The sequence below is a fragment of the Myripristis murdjan genome, chromosome 8 (assembly GCF_902150065.1).
Source record: "Myripristis murdjan chromosome 8, fMyrMur1.1, whole genome shotgun sequence".
Classification (NCBI taxonomy): domain Eukaryota; kingdom Metazoa; phylum Chordata; class Actinopteri; order Holocentriformes; family Holocentridae; genus Myripristis; species Myripristis murdjan.
Window position 1 is genome coordinate 12,151,789 of NC_043987.1, and position 24,086 is coordinate 12,175,874.

Genomic DNA, 24,086 nt, shown 5'->3' on the forward strand with positions numbered 1-24,086 from the left:
CAGTAGGATAAATACACAATTAGGTAGAGTCCGTTTCATTCCATCCGTGTTTTTTTTTTTCCTTTATGGTTTAAAAGGTCAGTCACATTGGACCAGTCAGTCAATACCCCGTCAGGGGCTACAGATATGCAGTGTTACTTAAAAAGAACATTCTAATAGAAAATGGTAGTAGCTATTGTACATAAAGAAGTTTAAGCCATACACTCATAACCATGACCATAACAGTAAGAAAGAGGGAGGCTTTGTTTGAAAATTGCTACAGTCATTTTTTCATCCCCTTGTTTATTTTTTTTTTATCTTTTACTACAATCTTGCTCTCCCCTGTTTTTTTTTCTTCTTCTTCTTTTTAGCCATCTAACCCAACTGGAGAGAAAACAAACAACAACAGGTAAAGGGGGAGGGTTGTGGGGAAAAGGTGCATTCCAAAAGGGGGTGGGAGGGATTTATACGTTACCTGCCAGAAAGCTATCAGTCTTATCACATATGGCAGAGTAGTAGGGCGGCTGACTGTCGCTGGAGTCTCCAGCGTGCTGAGCCCCAAGATGGTGGCTGGGCTCCAGTGGATCAACCTCTTCCAGGTCATCTCCTGCCATCTTCCCCCCCAGCATGTAGTGGTGGTCATCCAGGCTGGCTAGGTTCTCCCCTGGGTGGCCCAAGGGCATCAGGTCCACAGGCCGACCCAGCAGGTCCTCTGCCTGGGCAGCAGCGGCTGAGGGCAGGGTCAGCTCCTTGATGAGAGAGGGGTCCTTGGCTTCTTCTGGCAGCTGTTCCTCGTTCTCCAGGGAGAAGATACCTGGGCTCTTCCCACAGCTCTCAGCCATTGAGTGGGCATTGGAGTTGGATGTGGTGCAGTCAAAGCCATAAGATGCAACAGAGTTGGCTGACTGCGGGGTGGCACCACCTCCATCCTCTTCACCCTCCCCTGCTGGCGTGTCCCCTGCCTCCTCATCCTCATCCAGCGCAGGCAGACTGTGGGTGGGAGGGGGGCTGTCAAACCCAGCACTCTCGCCCATAGTCATGGGTGCATCAGGGTCATTTATCTGCATCTCACCCTCTGTGTCGCTGGCCTCATCTCCTGAGGTGGAGGGGGATGAGGGGGCGGAGGCAGGAGCAGTTGGAGGTCCTGCCCCCAGTACTTCGTCAGCAGGAAGTGTCTCAGCCTCCTCTTCCTCTCCATCGCCCTTCTCCAGGTGGATACCCAGGTCCTGCTCCATGTCAGGCTGAACTGTGGAGGGTACAGGGGTCTGCTGCTTGTCTGAACGGGACTCCACTCCGGAGCTGCTGTCATAGTCACGGAGTTCCTCTGGCGTGCTAGTCTCACTGCTGCTGTGGACAGCCAGAGCCGTGCCACTCAGGGTGCTGGACTGGGACATGCCAACGGTAGGGGCACCAGCTGGGGCATGGGCCTCCTCAAAGGCTGAGGTCTTTATCTCCTCATGGGCAGACTGATGCTCTTGAGGCTCTTGCTCTGACTGAGGAGCCAGGGAGGGGGCAGTGCTGTCCAACCATGCATGGGCAGGTGACTGGGTGGGTGTCTCGGATTCCGCAGCACCATGGTCAGAAAGGGGGCTTGCAGAAGAGACAGAGAGCAGCGAGGTTGGTTGGGCCCATGAATCAGAGAAGGGGTTGGTCTGGCCCCATGAAGAGGCTGGGGGAATGACAGGCTGAGGACCAGAGCGGTTAAGGTTGTCCAAACGCTCCTCCTCATTAAAATCATCTTCATCTACATTCCCACAGCTTTCCAGGCCACTCTCCGTCACTCCCTCACTGGGCATCTCCACATCTTCATCCTCTTCCTCATCTTGCTCTTGTTGCTTGAAAGCCTTGTGATGGTCTTCCACCCTCTCTGAACTGACATCCATATCATCCACCCGCTCCTCATCATCCTCATCTTCTTCCTCGTTGGCTATGGTCTCTACATTGGGAGAACCCATGAAATTGCCATCTCCCTCAGAGCCACGGAAGCTTGAATCTACCAGAGCGTCTGAGCTCTGTGTGCCCTCCAGTAAAGCCGTGTGCTGGGTGCTGCTCAGGTCAGAAACTCCTTGTTGACGGCTGCTGGTACAGCTGCTCACATCCTCAGAGTCCATACCAGACAGCAGGTCGTCACCGTGCCAGCCAGCTGAACCACACAAGGCTGAGGACCTGACCTGGAACTCCTCAGAGGGCTGGGAACTGCTCATGTCAGTGAACATGGATGAAGGTTGATGGCCCAGTCTCCTCTGCTCCTCATCTTCTTCTTCCTCATCCTCATCAACATCCTCATTGATCTCCTCGTCAGCCTTCTCCACTGCCTCCTCCCTTTCCTGAGGTGACATCAGGTGCCCAGACATGAAATCATCCATGGGTGAGGCTTCAAACAAGTGAGGCTGAGCCTCACATGGAGGCTGAGCCTTCACATATCCATCTGCAGATGGAGATGTGGAGGATCGCATGAAGAGATTCTCCTTCTCCTCCTCTTCTTCCACCTCATCCTCCCTTAGATACTCCTCCTCTTCATCTTTCTCCTCCTTTTCTTCTTCTGTCTGGAATATCATCTTCTCACTGATTGGGCTATGGGCAGCCATGGTAGAAGGAGCCAGGGGCTGGTTCCTGTCCCAGGGATCAGGCTGAACATGCATGTCCAGCAGCGGAGACATATTTTGTGGCTCCCTGGCTGGAGACATGGGGCCCGGTGGGGAGCAGGGAGGAGACATGACAGTGGTTCCCAGGGAAGGGACAGAGTCACTGGTATGCTCATCAAGATGAATCATGTCCAGCTGTGCAGAGAGCTGAGGGATGGAGACTGGTTCCTGGACTGGTTCAGGTGCCAGATATGCTGTTGGTTCAGAGATTGGTTCGGGAGATTTTTCCCGTATTGGTTCTGGAGTCAGTTCTCGTACTGGTTCTGGTGTTGGCTCTCTTAATGGTTCTGGTGTTGGATCTCTCAGTGGTTCTGGTGTTGGATCTCTCAGTGGTTCTGGTGTTGGTTCTCGCACAGGCTCTGCCATTGGTTCAAGCACTGACCCTAGTTCTGGTTCAGAGACTGGTTCTGGGGTGGGTTCTGGAGTTGGTTCCTGTACTGCTTCAAGAACATTCTCAAACTGACTAGAAGCCACTTTCATTGCCTCTTTGGCGGGTGCCTCAGGTGCTGCGGCTTCTGGTTCTGCACAAGGCTCCTCTGGCCTGGCGATGGCAGCTGCCACAGTAGCGATAGCTGCAGCAGCAGCAACAGCAGCAGCAACTTCCTTCTTTGCTCCATCGTCAGAGGAAGGCTCGACAGGGGTTGTGCCTTTGGGGCCACGTTTCACGGGGGTTGGGGTGGTGCTACCCACCGTTTTCTTCGGGCTAGAGGTCTTAGTCGCAGCTGACTTGGCAGCAGGCGTCTTGGAAGCTTCCTTGGAATCTGTGGGCTTACTCTCTTGAGTTTTGGGGCGGGTGGGTGTCTTACTTGCAGCAGCCTTTTTGGCAGTAGTGTCTGGTTTGGAAGCTGATTTTGCGGTCTCTGGTTTGGTGGACTTAGTTGCAGAGGCAGGGCGGGTGAGGGGAGATGCTGCCGGCTTTTTGGCTGCAGGTGTGGTAGGTTTGGTAGCATCTACAGAGGGAGAGCACAGTAAAAGGGAGAATTAGAATTAGGGAATGTTTTCCCCTAACAAAATGACTGCACATTAAGATACATACAAATACAGAAAAAAAAAATCATTATGACATATAATGACAGCACATTCACATTCTTTCAATGAGGATATGGACCTCAGGAAGTGAAATAGCAGAGAAGCAACAATGATTCCACTAGAAATGAATGAGAGTTTCATGTCAGAAAAACTGAAATCTTGTTTAAAAAAAAAAAACAAACAAAAAAAAACTTGTCATCTCTGCTTATGTCAGAACTGTCAGAGTTACCTTTCTTTACAGGGGTCGTCGTCTTGGATGCTTGTGATACTGGAGGCTTGCCACCGGAGGGGGTAGTGGATGTCACTTTAGAGAGAGCAGGCTTGGGAGTGGTGGAGGTTTTAGGAGTGGCAGGTTTGGCTGTGGTTGTGGAGCTCTTGGCTGTGTTGGCAGTGGGTGGCCGAGTTGAAGCTGAGGCTGGGCGAGATGCTGCTGTACCAGTGGTAGGCCTGAGGAAATAAGACAAAGAGAAAATCATATTATAGTGTACAGATCTGGGGCAGACTGGCCTGAGGATTAGAGACTATCCTGTAAATGTAAACTCACAGTTCAGACAAATTTAATGCAACACTGGGAGCCATAGGAACTGTTGAAGACTGTTCAGTGTCTAATGCTTGAGGAAAGACACTTAACAGTCTGAATGTAAGCTGCTCTGGAAAAGAATATAAATATAATTTCAAAAACTAGTTTGTTTATACTTGGTCATATTCTAGGTTGGTTTGAAACAACAAACTTTCCAAAGAGTTGCCAGACCTCTTACAGCTAGAGGCAAACATCAGGTCTCTCCCCATCTCAACACTTCATGTGCTGGTTATACTATGTGAGACAAGGAGCCAATAGACTCCGTCCACAGCACTCACTCCTCTTACAGCTCACAAGTGCATTTAAACACTTGCATACATGCATGCAATGTAAATTAAGAGGACTGAGAGAATAAAAACAACACAATGACATAAAAAAGGTGAAATAGATGCATAGATGTAGGCTTAGGCTCTCAACCTGTCAAGGAGAGGATGGACCATTTTAAATAGGTTCAAGACCAGCCATGGCAGTGTCCTGGCTAGATTTTCATGGATGGAGCAGCAGTCCAAATCCACTTACTGCTTGTGGACAGGATCACATCATGAAACAAATCACTAAAGACTGACCTCTCAGAAGACTGAAGGCAGGACTGATGAGGCTCAGTACATACAAAATGTATGTACTCCATGTTTCTGCTAATCTTTTCCAAGAGCAGAGAAGGCAGTTGTATTTTACAATTCCAATATAATTTCTCTTCCAGCCATTGATTTATATTACACTAAAATAAATATACTAAAAATGGTCTAAAATATGAAAATGAACTTTCAGAGACTTCAAACTTTCTTTACATCAGTATTCCATCACGGTAATAAAGTTGACATTATTGAGTCATTATTGTAATTATTAGTTGACATTATTTTTCTGAAAAGCAGCAGTGCTGTTGTATTTTGATATATCTCTCTGCCAGGGAAAATAGTGCCCAGAGAAATGTTTGTTTTTTACAGCTAATTATCAAGCCTGTGGTTTAAGTATAGCAATGACTTTGTTAGCCACAGAAGTGGAACATTAAAAGGTGGCAGTTTCAACCAAAAATTCACATTTAAAAATCAAGTGATTTTGATTATATGGTTTGTTGCAATCTAAAATGTGGGCTAACCCTAACCCTAACTGTAACCCTAAGTGTAGTAAATGGGCCAAACATTCAAAATCACTGGTATGGCCCTTTAAGGATTTTGCCTCTCTGACCCCACTATACCCTCTACCTCTACCTCTGTTTTCTGTTAAGAGACAGGTTCACCTGACAGTGCTTTAAAAGAATCCATCACCTGTGAATCAATCACCTTGGTAACAACACCCAGGCACTGCTTGCCCCTCCACAACACCACAGCAAGCTCCCCTGAGGGGCTGTGAAGTTCAGCAGCGTGAGAGGTGAGTCACACCACACCCCAGAGATTAGCAACACGAGGCATCCCCACTGTTCTGATCTCCTTATCTATATCCCCTCCCCACTGGTGAGTGACCCAGGCGGCGTTTTCTGAGACTTGGGGCCGTATGCATAAGCCTGGCTGCACTGGCAGCCCGCCTGGCCTAGAAGTTGGCTCCCACATCAGGTCTAAGCAAAGTAACCTACATCTAGTAGTCCTGACAAGGCAGTGCCGTGTGATCTCCCGGGCTCACGCTACACTAACTGCCTTCCGCTAACTGCTTCTAAATAAAGAATTGAGTTAGTACTGGCAGAAAGAGAACAGGCAATGGAGGAAGGCACAGGGAGAGTGAAGATGGCTGGGGCTATGTTAATCTTTAATACTGAAAGGAGAACAAAAATAACTTCCCCAAATCCCCTAGCTGGAACGATGGGCCAAGTTGAAAGCACATACATTGTACAAGAAGGATGCCACTGTTTTTTAACCTGCATGGAAGTGCTGACTGCCATGTACAACCTAGCAAATGTAATGGAATATGGTTTGGTAACATGAAATGAGATTAATAGGCAGGCCCATGATGAGCAATGGGTGGTCGGTGGCATCTCTTAGTGTAATAGAAATGTGGACACACTGAAAGTTTTTGACAGCTGATACAACATCATTTACACTTAGATCAAAGATAAGAGCAGTGTTAGAGATTCTTGGGTTCTGTGATTGTTGAATCAAGTCAGTTCACTTTTACTGATAAATTAGAACTCTGAAGGCTATGTAAAACCACTAATAATCCTTGATGCATTGACGTATTTGGAGCACACCCCTTTTGTTTACTGGGCCAAGACTGAAAAATGCTGATGAGGAAATTTGCTGGTGTTCTTGTGGCAAAACAAAGGCCTCTCATTATTCTGTCAAAGAGAAAGAGAGAGAGAGAGAGAGAGAGAGAGAGAGAGAGAGAGAGAGAGAGGGATGTGGGAAGACTGAAGGACATTTAAACGCACTTGGCAAGAGCAAGTGCTTAAGTCTAGACAAGAACAAGCTTTTCATCAAGCATCAACAACAGCCCAGGTCATAGCACAATAACCTATTGTTTCTGTCTTGATATGTCAGTGATACTGGGTCTTTTTCTTATTGGAGGGTTGGTGTGGCTTGATTTAGTGGACCCTAATTAGCTCAAGCCAATAACTTTAAATCAGCCCAAAACTGTTTAGCAACTGGCACAATGGTGAAATTCAGGCCAGAATTGTATCAAATCCCTGAATGAACTGGCATAGTCCTGATCATGTTTCTTACAACAATCCAGTGACATGTATCTCCAGTGTTTTCAGCTCTGTGACAGGCTTCACTAAAAAGATGTAGCCTATCTAGTAAACTCAGAATAAGAGACTGAAAAAGAAGTTGTCAGACATTTGAGCCTGAGGTACCTGAATTAGAGAATGAAGATAAAATAATTATGGGAGGAAGAGAATGGAGGGAATTAAAAGATACAGAGACTATGAAGGCAATAGAGTGAAAGCAGGCAGTGGGGGTATTCAGATAGAGCATTCATGTTAATCTGGGTGATGAAAGGAATATAGATAATCCAAAACGACAGGAGGACTATTTACCTAAGACAGTCTTAGAAATTAACGAGGCCACCAAGAAGTAAGGGAGGAAAGAAGCATGAGACATAGACAGAGCAAGACAGAGAGATGGGGAGTGTGTGTGGAGCAGCAAGAATATTCATCTATTTCACACTGCACACCATTAATGTTATATCAATGTCACTTCCTCTCAGTTTCCAGAGAGAGCTTTCTGTGCAGTAGAAAAACTAGTATGGCATTTAAGAGAATAGTCCATGCTTGAACAATTTAAAATGGGAGAGGCTGTGTTCTAAAATTAATAGGTACAGATTAATATGTTTCCTCACAGTCAAGCATGATGCCTGCCTGGATGGAGCATTGTTGTGCATCCATGCTTGAATTATGTTAATCTTATGTTAATTCTGTAATTAAGATCACTGTCAACTGTATGACTGAGGAACTGTGTTGGTTGGCATTATTCAAATGAGGCTACTTTTCTCCTACATTTCACTTGATGGGCAGTTTGTATCAAAGGGTAAAAGCTGTACACATGGTCCATATTTCACCGCAGGCCTTGCTGACAGAAACAACACTATGAATTGGGGTTAAACCAAATGTCAAACAAAAAGCCTAGACACGTACTGGAGCTGAAAAATCAGATTATTCCGTTGGTCAGTCACTACTAATGCACTCTAGCACACACAGCAAAATACTTAAAGTTTCCTGAAATCACCCAAGGGTAATTAATAACCTTTTAGTTTCACTACAGCAACATATTTTCTCAATCACAGCAAGTGAGAAAGGCTGGCTCAGCATGAGATCTGGCTGCCTGGTGGTGCTGCTTTGTTAGGGTATGATACATAACAATTAAGCAATGAGATGTGCCACAAAAGAAGCAAATGAGTAAACAGAGAGGCAACGAAACAATCAAGCGGAGCAGGTACCTGCTCTGCAGCATAACAAGCAAAGTACAGTGGAAGGGCCAATCTCCCACCAAGACAAACAGCAAACCTGTACTAATGATACTGTTTTAATTAGGAGGCAGGGCCAAGGAAGGGGATCTTTACCCAGGTTAAAGAAGGCTCAGCGACCTCAGGAAGGGTGCAGCCACTTGCCTGAAGGCACCTTTGGAATTTCAACTGTAGCCTGAATCCGATCATCAGTGCTATCCTCCTGCCTCTCTTGAGGTCTCTCTCTGTAGGCTTCCTTATGTGAGGAAGGCAGCAAGCTAAGAATTACCAGAAGCAGCCCTGGGCCAGGGAGACGCCTGCATGCATGCATGCTGCAACACTCTGCAGCAGCAGCCCAGTGGGGGGGTTGCAGCTTCATGCTCTGTGTCCTAGAATCTAGATGAAGACCTGATGAACAGGCTTATGTTGGCTTATGTACTCAAGCAGAAGAGTCCTAACCATGTAGAGAGTGCGCTAAAGACTCAAGGAGTTAAAACATGTACCATGTACTTGAGGTTATGGATTAAAATCTCACTGACATTTGGCCGGCTATGTCCTGTCTTTCCAGTCAAACCATACTGTATAAAACTGCCCAAAGGAAATAGTGGTAATATATACTTTGAAAATAAGAACTCTCCCATACTTTTAATTTTACAACCAATCTCTCCCTGTTTGAGCCAAGGTTTGGACAGAGCCATGTCTATGTCCCGAATGTACAATATACTAAGGGACACATAGTCTTTCCATAAAGTACACTGATGAAGTGAATCCAACTAAAAACTGTGATCACATATTGATTTTCCTTATTAAATTGTTATGTCACAAAAGATGAGATAGGAATATCAGAGAAGGACTCTTAAGCTCTGAGGCAATTGAGATGTTGACTGAAAACACAATATCCATAATACTGTGTTCATTCACTGTACATTGAAAAAGACGACTATTGTGTGGAGTTGGTGGTGGCACTTTTCAGAGTGCTTTTTGTCAATATCCATCACATCTGCTGCACGTCTGGAGCAGGAATGAAAACACCCACACATACAAGCCCATTCCTCTCACTCAGACACATACACCTCCCTCGCTCCCTTTTCCCCTCCCTCCCTCTGAGTTTTTCCCACCAAATCCATTTGGTAATTGGGTCTGCGGTTGCACCCCTATAAAACCATGGCAGCGGAAGACCGCATCACAGAGTAATCGGCCACACCCATGGCAGAACAGAAGATTTACAGCCTGAAAGACATGTCGTCTGCTTTGTGTTGTTATGTAGAATAGTGTCTAGGCAGGAACTACGACTACTGCTTACCACACACACAACAGTGCTGGACCATTACTTCAGCAGTAACGTGTTAGATCATGAGGATGGATGCATTCAGGCCACTTCAATAAAATGTATCATCCCTGAGGGACCATTAATAAGAAAAACAGCATGACTAACATGAGACTGGGGGTAGCTGGGTGGGTGGTGGCCAAGGAAAAGGAAAAAAAAAAAACACCTGATCATCCAAAAGCAAGCTTGTCCCATTTCCTCCTATGGTACTTTGTACAATAACAGCTGCCCTTTGTTCTGAATTTGGGCCTTTAAATGTCCCTCCCTTTTGTGTCACACAGTGACACCCCATGATCCTCATTTTCCTCTCTCAACCACCACCTCCTTCATGCACACACCTCGCACTCTGCATGCACAGCCCTCCCACTCTGTATGTACTTCTGGCAGCAGTGATGAGTGAGCTCAGCAGGGACACATGACTTATTCAGCCGTGCAGCTTCCCTCCTCCACCTCCACCATTTTTGTTTTACCTCACTCTGCTGCATCCACAGGCGCCAGAGCAGCTCAACGACACGTGCTCATCTACCACGTGTTCAGCCAGCCAGCCAGTATGCATCACTTACCCCTCTCACTACCATATCATACTGAGTAATAGACCAACAAACGAACACATGCTCTGCATTCTAATTACATGCTATCCCCACTTTGCAGGCCTCCAAGCAGTGCATACACATGTTGTAGTGCCTATAGCGTGCACAGTGTATCCTGGTGGGCAGTTAGCATGCTGCATACCAACACCCGCTCATTAATGCATAACCCTACACAGGTAATCTTTACAGCCACTTAAGAGAGAGAAAACCTCTTGCACATCCATGTACATAACCACACACATTAACTCACACAAGCAAGCACTAACAGACATGATGTTCAAACAGCCCATGATGATTGATACTTTCTCCATTTGCACACTAATGTCACTCAAAGGTTTCCTGTCATGAGATGTGTACTGTTGGCAATCAGCTTCAAACAGCAGGCGTATACTCTCTCTCTCTTTCCCTCTCTCTCTCTCTCTCTCTCTCTCTCACACACACACACAGTACAAAGATATTCATGCACATGCATATAAACAGTCAAAGAGATGACACACATATACAGACACATCAACACAAAGCCTACTACACAGAGTACAAACTTGCCTTATGAACAGTCACACACATGAATGAGAATATACACATTAATCATGCCTATATTTTCACTTTAGACATTATGCACACCTCACTACACAGTCAAAATTGTTGGAGCAAGAGCAATATACTGCCATCTACTCATATTTAACACCCTCAACGATCCCTTGCTGTTTTGGTGACAGGTAAAGTGCACTGTGAGCGGAGTTGGTTCCTCAGATGATGAAATGCTGTTCCTGTCTGACTATTTTCACCATTGTGCCAAATGTAAGTCATATTGTTTGTCATTAGTTAGCTTTTTTTAACATGATCCTTCAGATTACTTGAAAATGTGACTACAAAAATGCCTGCTATACAGGATTGACACCAAAAAGCAACAACACTAAGAGAGTGCTATGTGGAAAAAAAAAGAAAAAAACATTAGCAGCTGCAACTGAAAAGACCTTATTTAGTTTTGTTAAAATCTGAGGCTAAATAGGAGAAACAAAATGTGTTTGTGTAGTTTTGCTCAATACAATTGGATTGCCATCATCTACTGCCAATGCTTGCTTTGCACTTCTATCTATCTGACAACTGGGACCTGCTGCAGATGAAACTGAATAAAGAGTCTTACAGTGAGACTAAGTAAATTGTAAACTAAGAGACCCACTGTGTGTGTGTGTGTACATGTGTATATGTGCCTGAGAGAGACAAGGCCAGCAGGGTGTGTCTGATGTGCCAATGAATGTGTCCTTCCAGCTCTTAACCAGTCTGCTGACACCAGGCTCGAATTAAGGAATGAGTGGGGAGGGAAAAGGGCAAATCTAATTAAAGTAGAGATTTATGGCCCTGTCTAAGCACATCACATACACACAAGCTGACACACACACAAGTTGATGCACACCCGCGTAACCAAGTATGCCTAGAAGGGTACACGGTGCTGTTGGAGGAGCCTATCATTGTAATGGTTCTGCCTCTCGTGGGGATTCATATATAGGTCTACTGAAGCTTTCCAATCCTTAACTGGGCTACACACACACACACACACACACACACACACACACACACACACACACACACACATACATACTGTACTCGCACTATACCCGCTCATACGCTAACAGCTCAATAACTTCTGGTTCTTCATCCAGTTAAGTAACATGTTACACTGGGAGCACTTACATGCACACTAATAATCTGATCTTAACCTGATTAGGGAGATACTCAGGCTTAATTTCAGCTCAATCTTTCAATTTATTTCGTCAATGTAAGCTTTTAAGGTCGACTTTATTTATTTATTTGTTTTTTACATGTTCACATGTCAAAAAGGTCATAGAAGAAGCCAAACCAGAAACAGCGCCATGTGCAATAGCAGCGTCCGCTTTCAGCAGTGAGGATGATACCATTTGCTTTAAAGCCCCAATCTGCAGAATGGAGCCATATTACTCTGCTGCATTATTTTTTCTTGCCTCACCTGTTTCTTATGTCCTTGTCATTGTCCATTTGACTCCTTTGTCCCAGCATCTTGCCTACTGTACCAACAACCATCCCAGTGGGGGATCTCTCTTTGACTGGGCCTGTCCAAGGTTTCTTTTATTTTTTTTCTTCCAAAGGTTTTCTTGAGAGATTTTCCTTGCATGCAGTGACGGTCTAAGACTGGTATTACTGGGTAGGTGAAGCTATGTAGGACAGGTAGGCTTGCTATGTTCTGCTATAACTTGATAATGTGCAAAATGTGCCTTCTCCTTCTACTTCTTCTCTGAATCAGAAATGTGCATTCTCTGATTCAGGCCTAAGCAAATGGACTATACATTTGAGCACACACTGAATGTTGTACCTATGTATTATTAAATAACAGTGCCAGCTAAACCAACCAACAGTTTTTACTAAACCAACATGCAGGATTTTCTTTTTCAACATGTTTGGATGAGGCAGCGCCTTTTCAACAAAGCAGAATATTGTGAAGATGCATTTCGGACATTTTAAAAAAGAAAAGAAAAGGCATGGTGAGGCAAAGGCAAAGGTGATTGATGTCCTGGTGTAACCACCATGATATATTAAACATAACATAGTTATGCTAATGATGTCACCAATTCTGCAAAACAATGCATTAAGTAAGTGTAAGTGTCTTCATACAACACACTTCATATAACATATAGCACTATTAATATTAAGTCTTAAAAAATTACACAGTTTAAGTGGTTTAAAGATTCTTTGTTCTCGCTAATATTCAAACATTTGCAGCAAGGTGCACCAAAATATAATCAGATCATTTCTCCGTAGGTGGTGACTGTGGTGTATGAACTTTCAATCATTGTCTTGTTTTGTTTTTCAGTTACTGTTCACATAAATGTGTCAGACACACAGTTGCCATCACGGCGACATAACGCACCACATGCCAAGAGCTGTATTATTATGGCAGAACATAAAAGTGAGAAAAAGAAAAGGCCCGTGACGCACAAACACAAAAAAAGAAAACACAAGCAGATAAAGTGGAGGGAAGGGTAGGGGTGAGTCCCTGTTCAAAGAACATTCAGACTCCCCAAGCTGTCTGGTCATGATCATCATCATCTCAGACAAAGACCTCCTTCAGCCTCCACTTCCTCCTGACTCCAGGCCGAATGCAAAGTTGCCTCAGGTCCCAACACCATGCACACAGTGTGACTCAGGTATGGCACACGTTGGACTGATTGCACACAGAGACACACACTCAAACACGCTTGTATATTCACTGTTTCCATAGAAAAGACAACATTCAGTGCCGTCACTCCTCCTCAGCTGATTCTCCCTAACTTCACCAAGTGCCCCTCCTCCTCCCCTGTCCTCCTCTCCTTCCCAAAACTTTGTTATTTCATTATTAATAAAGCTGTGCAATGCATGTTCTGGTGAGACCCTGCAAGGCGGTGCTCCGAGGCCTGTGCTAACATTGGCTTGTTGCTGGCCTACTTCTGCCCGTCCTCTCCAAGACCCCTCTGTTTGTAGGGGATCATTGTCCCTCGTTGCTCCAGGGATTTCTTTCTTAAACAGGGCCCTCTTTGAACCTGTAGCCAAGCCAACCCTCTCTGAACCAATGCCTCTTATTTGCCACTGGGGAGCTTTGTAATACTGAATTTAGGACCACACAATCCCTATCTTTTTTGCAATTTATTCGGATTTACTGTTGGTTCTGGTGCAAATGTGCAGTGTTGCTAGCAAATCGAAGGAATGGTTTTAATAAAAGAATCCCACTTGGAACATTTGTGCCTGGAGGATGTCTGAGAAGAGGACCAATTATGGACAACTGCTGCTGCTATCTACAGACACCCAGACAATCTCTTTCAGACACACAAGCATGTGCACACACATACATGCATACATATAGTACAAATGCACACCAGACATTTTCTCTCCCCACAGGTGGGGCTGTGAATTCGACACACATCACACTCACCTGGTTGTCTTGGAAACAGGTTTATCAGTCTTGGGTGAGGCAGCAGAACTAGGCTTAGTGGGAGCCACAGACGCAGGCTTGGGAGCTGGGGGAGAGGAGAGGAGAGGAGAGGAGAGGAGAGGAGAGAGGTGCAAGAGAAGGTGAAGATGAAGGTGAGCGAGAAGTTGAGGGGGGAAAAAACAGAACAATGAGATAAAGATAGAGGGAGATAGATATGTACATGGCAAAATAAATAGATCAATAAAAAATAGGGAAATATGGCACAGATGAGAGGAAATTCTGTCATTAGGTCAGGCTTTGAGTGGCCTCATAGAGACCTATTACACATTTCTTTTATATATCCTAGGGATCTAGGGCAAATGCATTTCTATATTAGTTATGGTCATTCCAGCATGTCTAATATGTTAACATGTGCATATATCTGCATGTCATCTCATTACAATGAACATGACTCACTGTGAATCAAGATGCATGATTATTTCATGGCACATTTACTATAGATGTGCTTATCCAACTGGCCTACATCCTTACTTAAAAGTATGTTACTGCCAGCTACCTCACACTCCACTGTTTTTTAGTGATATTTTGACTAACCTGCAGGCTTCTTAGCAGCAGCTGCAGGGCTGTTAGTCTTGACACCGTTACCAGCTGCGGCTGAGGTCTTCTTTGTTGCTGTCGTTCCAGTGGTTGACTTCACACCGTTGGTGGTAGTGGCAGAGGCAGGGCGAGCGGTCCCTGCAGGTTTCTTCTCACCCACCTTAGTGGAGGTCTTGGAGGCTGGGGCTCCAGCCGTCCCTGTTGGTTTCTTGGAGGCTGCTGAGGTCGGGGCGCTCTTCTTGTCTGGGGTGCCAGTGGTCTTTTTAGCCACTCCATTGGTCTGAGGCTTGGACACTCCATTGGTGAGGCGGCTCTGGGCCGTGTTGGGTCGTGAGTTGGATGTGGTCTTAGTCGGGCCAGTGGTGCCAGGCTTCGTCTTGGCTCCAGCCTTGTTAGTGGTCTTGGCTTTGGGATCTGCTGAGGCCTTGCCGCTGGTCTTGGCTGTTGGGGCTTCCTTAGTGGGTTCAGATTGGGGTTCCCCTTGACCCATCTCCCCCACTGACTGCTGCCCCGTCACCTCCTCTGCTGGACTGGCCAACTGGTTGGCTGCCTCCCCCGCAGGCGGTGTTGCCTCATTTACCGGATTGGATTCCAATGTTTCCATTGGCTCAAGTGCTGCCGTGGCAACCCCATCCGGTTTCATCTCCTCTTGAGTGGTGGCGGTCCGTCTCTGCAGAGCAGGGCTGGTCAATTTGACACTAACAGGATGATGGCCACTGGTCTAGAGGCTCTCTGGAGAGGGCAAGGATCGGTCTGGAGTGAGACAGAAAAATATTCAAGATCATAGTCAGTCATTGGCAAGATCAGACATGAAAAGCAGTGAGCTGCCACTCCTATCAGCAGACAGGGCCCTTGAGAAATCTGATAAAGCCACAGCTTATGTCTAGCTCCAGCTTCAACAATACAATACAACACACACACACACACACACACACACACATTTTATGATACAAGTCAAATCCAACTCTAAGGATCCAGAGAGAGTCTGAGGGCAGAAATGGAACAGGATGTGCCATTATACAGGAAATGGTTCTGCTGCACAAATCCAGGAGGACACAGAGGCTATACAGGCTACACAGAGGAACATGCAAACAGACATGCTCACACACATGCGCGCGCACACACACACTCACACTCACTCACACACACACACACACACACACACACACACACACACACACACACACACACACACACAAACACACAACTACAACATCACAGGCTATCACACATACACGCACACACACACGCAAACACACACACACACACACACACACACACACACACACACACACACACACAGCACAGTGGACATGCTCAGAGGGACATGTTAGGACAAACATTGAGATGAGCATATTTTAAGATCGGCTGAGTGTGTGTAATAGTCTCAGGGGACACAGAAGGGGGCGGCAGAGGAGGACAAATGTTTGTTTCACAAACACAACAACACAACACATTCTACAAATAGCCTTCATTATATTCTCTGCCAAGTGCAGTGCAAAGGCAAATGGTCCCCTCTGTGACATTAAAAAGCTCAGTGACACACTTGGCCAGCTTAGCCAATATGGGTTAGCTTATGTTTTTTTGTGGTACAAAATGGCATCAGGACCTTTAGTGTTTCTAGAATAGTGCTCTCAAGGGAGTGCAAACAAAAAGCCTGAACACTCAAAAAGAAAGCGCACAGGCCACCTATTCTAATCACGCTAAGACACACAAATTCTAAAAAATGCTTAATCTCCAGAGCGTGGACAACAAATGCTATGGAAGTTTGCATCGCACTCTATACTAGAGGCTGTAAATATGTACATTTCGAGGAAAAAAAAAAGAATGAAGTGGTGTTTGATGGGGCGCACCGGTGGCTCTCCTCGTAGAGTGCATACCATTTATCAAGACTAGGCTAAGTCCTTATCAGAGCGGCCCGAGTTCGATTCCAGCCCAGATCATTTGCTGCATGTCATTGCCCCTCTCTCCCCTGCCTTTCCTGTCCCTCTCAACTGTCACCATCAAATAAAACAGACATGCCAAAAAAAGAATCAAGAAATGTTTGGTGGAAAAGAGGTTTGGATGTGCTAAGAAAAAGTTCAAGTGATGTAAAGCCAACAAGAGGCAGGCAGCAGCTCTGTTGGACCATAAACAGAGTAGTAAGCTGTCAAAGACATGAACTGCAGGGGACCAGAGGAGGGACCTGGAGCATATGAGGCCTGATAAAGGCCAACAGTCTCTAAAACGGGCTGTCACACACCGTCTGTGTCAACATTAGACTACCGACTTTGATTTTGTTTCCTCAACTCCTTTCGAATTACATGAGAATAGGACAAGGACAGGTTTCAGCTGTTTTGACATCTGTGGCCATGGTAAGAGACAAAAAAAGGGAGAGAAAGAGAGAGAGAGAGAGCAAGAGAGAAAGAGAGTGGGAGTAGCAGGAAATTGGCCTGTCAAAGTTTACAAACAGAGCGAAGAGCTGGCTGTGCAGGAGGCTAAGTGGTGAGATGAGGCTGAGGCAACATAGAGGCCAGCCCAAAGGAAGAGGCTTGGCCTGGGGAGCATGGGAACAGAACAGAAGGAGGGAGAAAGACAGAGAGGGAAAATGAGCTCAGTATGGGCTGATGTCCGCTGGTCCAAGACTAAAATCCAGGCATTACTCGTCATCCTAGTTTCCGTTGACCCTCACTAGAAAACACACACACAAAGAAGACGACAGACATCATCTTTATGCTGTTAGCTTCCTGGAAACTCTCCCTACACACTCCTCCTACTGTTTCTTTCCCTCTTCTGTCATCCCTTACTCATCCTCCAAGCTAAATCAAATACGTCAAAAGGCCTTCTTTGATTCTCCCACTGATACTCCCTTTCTCCCGACCTTTTTTCCCTAAGACCCCTCTTCTCCCCCACTACTACCCCTCTCTCTCCATCTCTCTGTTCTCTGTTTGCCTTTGCACAGATGGCCTGAGCAGCTGAGCAGGGCCAGAGGGGGAGAGAAAGGCAAAGAGGGACAAGCCATGGAGAGGAGTATCCCTATATCCCAAACAACACATACACACAGCTCATACAACAGAACTGCACTCCCAAAAAACCTAGAGACAGAGAGGGAGGTGACAAGTAGATGCTCCAAACGAGTGCCATTCAGACACAAGGGGTTTCAATGCCAGCTGGGCTACAAAACACAGACAATCGGCTTAATTACACTGCTAACCACAAGCAGTCAGAGGTTTTCAGAGAAGAATAGGGTGGGTGGTACAGAGAGAGAGAGAAAGAGAGAGAAGAGACAGCATGTTCAGTTTCAATCTTACAGAGCTGTGCTCCAACTTTGTCCCAGAACATCCTGTGCTTCTGCACCACCAATTCATAATTACAACACTTACCCGTTCAGTTCATTCAGACCTCTTCCACCTCTACCAATATCACACTTGCCTCAGTCTTCTGGAGGCTAATTAACTCTCGTGACCCTTTTTTATTCAAATTTGGACAGCAGGAACTCCTGTACTGGGCTACTGCTTAGCCTTAGGTCAAACAGTTGCTGGAACTTCTTTGAGTTTGATTTAAACTGCTTTATGCACCAGATGGGTGGGGTTTACCGTATCAGGACTTTGCGGATAATGTCAGATAAGTTGGCAGTCACACTATTAAACTCGGTTTGCAAAGGTTTTTTGTCACTTTCTGGCAAAAACGCCACTCATCTGGTACTCCAAGCAATGCTTATACAAAGGACATGATCGTAGATGTGTTTGTAGCTATCACCGTAATGACAAAACTCGACCAAGGAGTGAACAAGGATGTGAAAAGCTGTATCTAAACAGCACCATCCCCTCTCTCTTGTGCTTCTGCTGTTTACCCACTCTTCCCACGGTAGGCTACAGCATCTGGCCAGGCCGTTCATTTCAGTGCTCCTCTCCATGCTGCCCTACACTGCAGTGTTTGTGTGTGCGTGTGTGTGTGTGTGTGTGTGTATGAGATGGTGATAAATCTTGGTAGCATGGTTGCAGCCAGAGGAACATTGCTCTTTCTCCTTCAATCTTAGAGACAGCTGGGAGATTACGCTTTTCTCTTTGGCTCGCCCAGGCCTACGTCATTCTGGCTAAGTGGGACTATCCGTCAATGGCAAGCATAAACAGGGCAGAGACCAGGGCAAGAAAATAACTCTTTCAACCACTCTCCACAGGGACTGTTAGTTTAACAGGCAAATAAATTGAAATGATGGTAAAAATCCAACACTGGTACACATACCTAAATGTTCCAGAGTGACATATTTCGATGATATTTTGATCTTTTATTGCATTTTCCTTGCCATCTTCTCATCCATTAAATATATGCTCTTGACGACCTTAGATAAAATCTTTTACAGGCTATAATGAATGTTTTTTTCCACATGTAAAACTTGTGAATGACATCCAATTATGCATTTGTTACAAAGTGGTTTTGAACAGGTTTTAACAGCCAAATTTTTTCCTTGATCTTTCAAGCGTAATTAGAGGGGCATTCCCTGCTGAAACATCTTCACTCCACTAATGGCTTCATATGTCTTCATTAAAGCTAACTGGATTGAGGATGTTTATACAACGTCTAATTGACTGACTTAAGCTGTTGACAGCATAAATATTTTGTGACTTTAAAAATGAGATTTATGAGCTACACACTTTATGAAAGGTTTGTTTAAATTGGGGATGGTTATTGGCGATATTATATTGATATTGTGATATGTGATTATAGGCTATATCCTGTTTGATACTGGACACTGTATTATAAAGAGATGCCTTTTACTGGTTGAAAAGGCTACATGACAGCAAGGGATGCAGTTTTCTGAAATTATTAGACTGTTCTACCTCATTGATTAGGCTATTAGCCTCTGCCTGCTTGATCATCATATTTACATGATTAATGATTATTTCACAAACATTATCTGTAAATATCTCACAAAAGCACCAACAGACATTTTTTTTTTTTTTACAGTTTTGACATATAATAGCTGGGCAAACGAACACAGCTGTTATTAAGCTTCTCTTCCATTTAAATGTTAGACCTAATGGAATGTAACCTTAATGTCATTACTAACATCTGCATTTACCCTGCTATCAAAGGTCAAAACAGCCGCTGTGAAAAAGGTCTTCAGTCATCCCTCCAATATCAATATTGAGGTATGCGTCAAAGATATCATATTTGATCTTATCAATATTGCCCGACCCTTCATTGATGTAAAACAGAAATGTTTTTTCAATAATTGGTAGTAAAACCTCCCTAATACTTACTCATTACTTAATATGTACTCATACTCAATACGTTTTCATTTTCATTATCCAAGGTTTTCCAACTTTTTTCCAGCACTCCCCAAACATTATGCACACTCACAGTAGGGAGTTGCCCAGTACAACTCGTCTTTTGCTGGTGACCACTGAGCGGCTTCACAAGAGTACCTCTTGGGAGGTATGTGCCTTGCTTGTTCGTGGGCATCTCAACTGCAATTGTTGAGTAAAGACAGTGAAGGTGAGACCATTTCTTAGTCACTTAGCCACTTTTTTCAATCACAGGTCCAGTTCTTATACCTTTATTTCACCAACAGCCTGATCTACTTGAATAACCCTAGGTTGTTTGTTGCTGAATCCATTCTGGCAGGGAGATTTAGGAGAGTAGTGCTGTAAAACCCCCACTAACGCCATATTTGGTTAGTCCGTGGCACACAAGCCCAGATTTTCAGCCCATAAGGGACAATATACATTCAATGACCTGAGACATAATGGCTTGTAAGTCAACACACATTTCCAGCAGCAGATTCCAGACAGATGGCTGTGTCAGATGCATTAGGCCTGGTTCATTACATGTTACAGTGTGCTGTGTGAAACAGAAGATAAAAGAGTCTAAGCTGAGGAGAATTTCCAGCCAGGCAGCATCACACCGGGCAGGCTGGCTGTCCAGCAGGGCCACATCTATCAGCTGCATGTTAACCTGAGCCCTGGTGGCTTGAGGGATGGGCACGCGCGCGCACACACACACACACTGGAGACAGGAGAAAACAGTGTGGAAGCTGAGGTGGAAGTCTCTTGCTGTTTTCCTCTGGGCTGTTTGTTTGGCTGATTCCACAAATCAGAGCCATTTATTGCCATCTTAACTCGGGACTTCTTCCCCCCACATTCTGAATGTAGTTGACTTTGCAAAAATGTGTTGCTGGCCTTCACAATGTGTCCAAATCATGCGGCTCTGGCTCCCAAGGAGCCAGCATCCCACTCCACATTCCCTGCAAGCCTAAGTGATGAGCTACACAGTAACCGGGGACAAAGGAAACACACAAACACACACAAGCACATACACACACAAAAGAAAAAACAAAACAAAACAAAAAATAACAAAAACATAAGTGCAGGATCATGTCAACAATAAAGCACTGAAATGAATAAAAAAGTAAAAAATAACAATGAAAGACTTCTCCCACGCACATGTTTACACTCTTCCGCTGTTTAATATGCCTCAGCAATGAGCTAATCATGACCAAGCCAGCTCTGCAAGGTGAGATAATCCTCCTCGTCATCATCCCTTCCTAATACCCACATCCCACTTATAGCCTACAACTCACAGTGATCAAAATGTGTCTGTGTGTGAATGTGTGTGCCAGACAAACTATACTGTTCCAGGCCCATACTGTTGATATCTGGAAGGCATCCAACACCACTGAGGGATCTAAGCTTTTTTGACTGTCTAGACACAAACATGCTGTTCTTGAATAATCAGGTCATCAGCATATATTAATAGTAAACTGGCACTTTGACCCCCTTTTTAACATCAAGTACAATCTAGTACTGTGTGGGGGCGTATATATATACCAAATACGCGTGTTTTGAATACAGCTGAGGATTAATTTGAAGAATCGTTTCCCAAAAAATACCAAATTTATGCGTCTTTTTTAAAAAATAGGTTAATACGTGCGAGGGGCTTGTGGGATACATTATACAGGTTCAAATCTCCAAACGAGATTGCAGTGCGTGTTGCTGGGCTAAATGTTAAGTTAATGTCAAACCTGCTGGTGCCCTGTTGTGTGCCTGCGTGTCTAATCACAACTGCTTTCAGTCAGAAACGAGAGACTGGCCGCCTCCCCCACACAATGGGCTAAATCAAAGCGCCATCGCTCATTCCCCTCACTCCGGCCAACTATCTATCCAAAGGCATGTATGAATAGCTGTGGTGGAAGTCAGCTCTGCTTTCACAGTACACAACTGTGTACACACACACATATGCATTCTGTGAGCCTGCTTCTATCCCCCGGGCCTACTCTAAATAGAAGTCAAAGAGAGGGATTGTGGGGGAAGGAAGCGGCAGTGGTGGTAATGGGGGTGGACCGGTTGGGATGGTGAAGAGGAGTGCAGAGCGGCAGAAAAGATGCGCAGAGAGTGAGCTTTTGTGGCCATGCAACCTTCCGCTTGTGCTAACCTGAAGTCACACTAGCTTGGCTGGATTACCCACAATGAAACTTGCGCCAGCATAAGAAGATAGAAGTTTCTAGAAGAGATGGAGAAGCAGTGGATGGAGAAAAAAATCAGTGGTGGGGGGCTGGTTTTTCAACAGGCATATTTAACAAGCATTTAGCAGCCTCTGACCCTGTAATTCACACACTTTCATCTCCACAAGCAGCTGACACAAGTCACTGAGCTCTGGCGGTTGCTCTTTGACACTGATAATAAACTGTGGCTCCTGGCTTGACACAGCGAGGGATGGACTTACAAAGCACATCTCATTAAGTGAAGTCAGACTGGAGTCAAAGAAGGAGAAATACAGGCCTAACTCATCAAATGGTATATCTTGACTTTAACTTTGCTGGAACAGCTTTTCCCCAAGTTTCCAGCTTCAAACTCAGTGAGGTATTTGTCAAATAAATGGAAAAATACAAGTGTCCAGTGTAACTCTAATGAGGGGTGGAAGATCTGTTCAACTTACTGGTGATAGAATAGTATGCCATTTATTTTGAATTCTGCTATCAACACTGAAAATAATACAATTTCTCTTAGGAATTCTTCAATCAGGAATGCTCATTCATTAAATTATAAGTCTATATCAAATTCAGAGGCTATTTAGAAACATCAAAGATTAACAAGACGATGCAATGATATTTAGGCTATATTCGCTTGAAAAAGTTAATGATAATAAATATCCATGTGCTGGATGAAAGCAGTCTTACATTAAACAGGGGTGAACCCTGAACAATGGTTCAGTTTTCCTTTTTCATTATTATCTAATATGCCAAACTGGTAACAAAATTGTCCCCCCTGCCTTGAGACAGTCAACCCAGAAACTTATAAAGTGGAGCTACTTCAATAATTTACTGCTTCTGTTGCTTACAGCACCGCTCCAAGTGGGCTGATGTAACTAAACTCAGCTTTGACGTACTTTTCACTTGTGACCGTGACCAAAACTGAGGTGGTGACTTCAGGGGAAATACAGCATCCACTGACACAACCCATTAGTGTAAAGGCGGTGTGTGCATGTGTTTGTGTGTTTGTATATGCAACACTCCTCTCTGTAAAGGAGAGAATGTCAGATATGCACATTAAAGTTCGAGGCGCCACATGCTGGCATGGGGCCTCTGATTGTCCATTCTGCCTACTCGTAATCACAACAACAGTCTCAGTCAACTTGCTGGAGGGCTATTTACATCCACTACAAGCTATGTACTATAAGTCTATGAAGACAGTGTGTAAAGGGTAATGTCTTTAAAAAAAGTTAAATTCATGGGTTTTCTTGTTCTAAATATGACAAAATGTAAATATTGTAAGTATCATAATTAAGTCTCACTGCCCCCAGCAGAAAGTAGTTAGGCAATACAAGGTGGCAATTGTTCATATGTGCCTAGATATCATCTTTTGGAAGTGTTTTGAAAATGCAGCCATCTTTGGCATGGGAAATTGGACGTCATATGGTCCAAAGCAAGATCTGGAAGCAGGTTTGCACCTGTCCTCACATCTAGAAAAAAAACAGTCTTGGGGAAACACTGAAATGCAGGCAGATTAAATATTTTTACATGGATGGTGTCACAGCTGAAGTCAAAACTGAAATGGTCTGTCAAGCATCTGTTCTTGAAATAGCCAAGTTGTTACAGCAGCTAGACAAAAAAAAAGAAAGAAAAGGTTAAGACCAGGACAACATGACTGGATCCTAATTGGTGCTGGGGCAGATGGCTGGCAGAGAAGAAAAAAATAATAAAATCAAGGAGAGCAGATGAATGCTACAAGGGAGTGGCTGGGTGAGAGGCCCATTTTTAAGAAAACCAACTCAGAACTAAACTCTGTCACCACAACTACAACAGAATATTTGATTGTCTCTCAGCAAGAGACCAGTAAAAGGTAAAAGCTGCTACGTATTACCAATGCAATCTGTTATAGAAAAACATGTAGTATAAACCTTGTAAAGCATAACATCATGGCATAAGGACACTATGAATTCCACAATGAATGAGGACAGCTGTATGAAACTGAGAAAATGTCACATAAAAAACATGTAATTTGTCTATTAAATGAATGCCACCCCCTTCCCATTAGGGCCCTGTCAA

General features: G+C 44.6%; 1 protein-coding gene across 2 annotated transcripts in view; it reads right to left on the reverse strand.

Moving 5' to 3' along the window:
• Window positions 1-49: 49 nt before the first annotated feature.
• prr36b (proline rich 36b) overlaps window positions 50-24,086 on the reverse strand; it is a 30,147-nt gene continuing 6,110 nt past the window's right edge. For both annotated transcript variants that reach the window (XM_030058962.1, XM_030058961.1), the window contains exons 2-5: window positions 14,558-15,313; window positions 13,964-14,048; window positions 3,883-4,100; window positions 50-3,574 (exon numbers count right to left, since the gene is read on the reverse strand). In XM_030058962.1, coding sequence (XP_029914822.1) covers window positions 444-3,574; window positions 3,883-4,100; window positions 13,964-14,048; window positions 14,558-15,203 — 4,080 coding nt within the window. In that variant the 5' untranslated portion in view covers window positions 15,204-15,313 and the 3' untranslated portion in view covers window positions 50-443. The remainder of the gene's footprint in view (window positions 3,575-3,882; window positions 4,101-13,963; window positions 14,049-14,557; window positions 15,314-24,086) is intronic.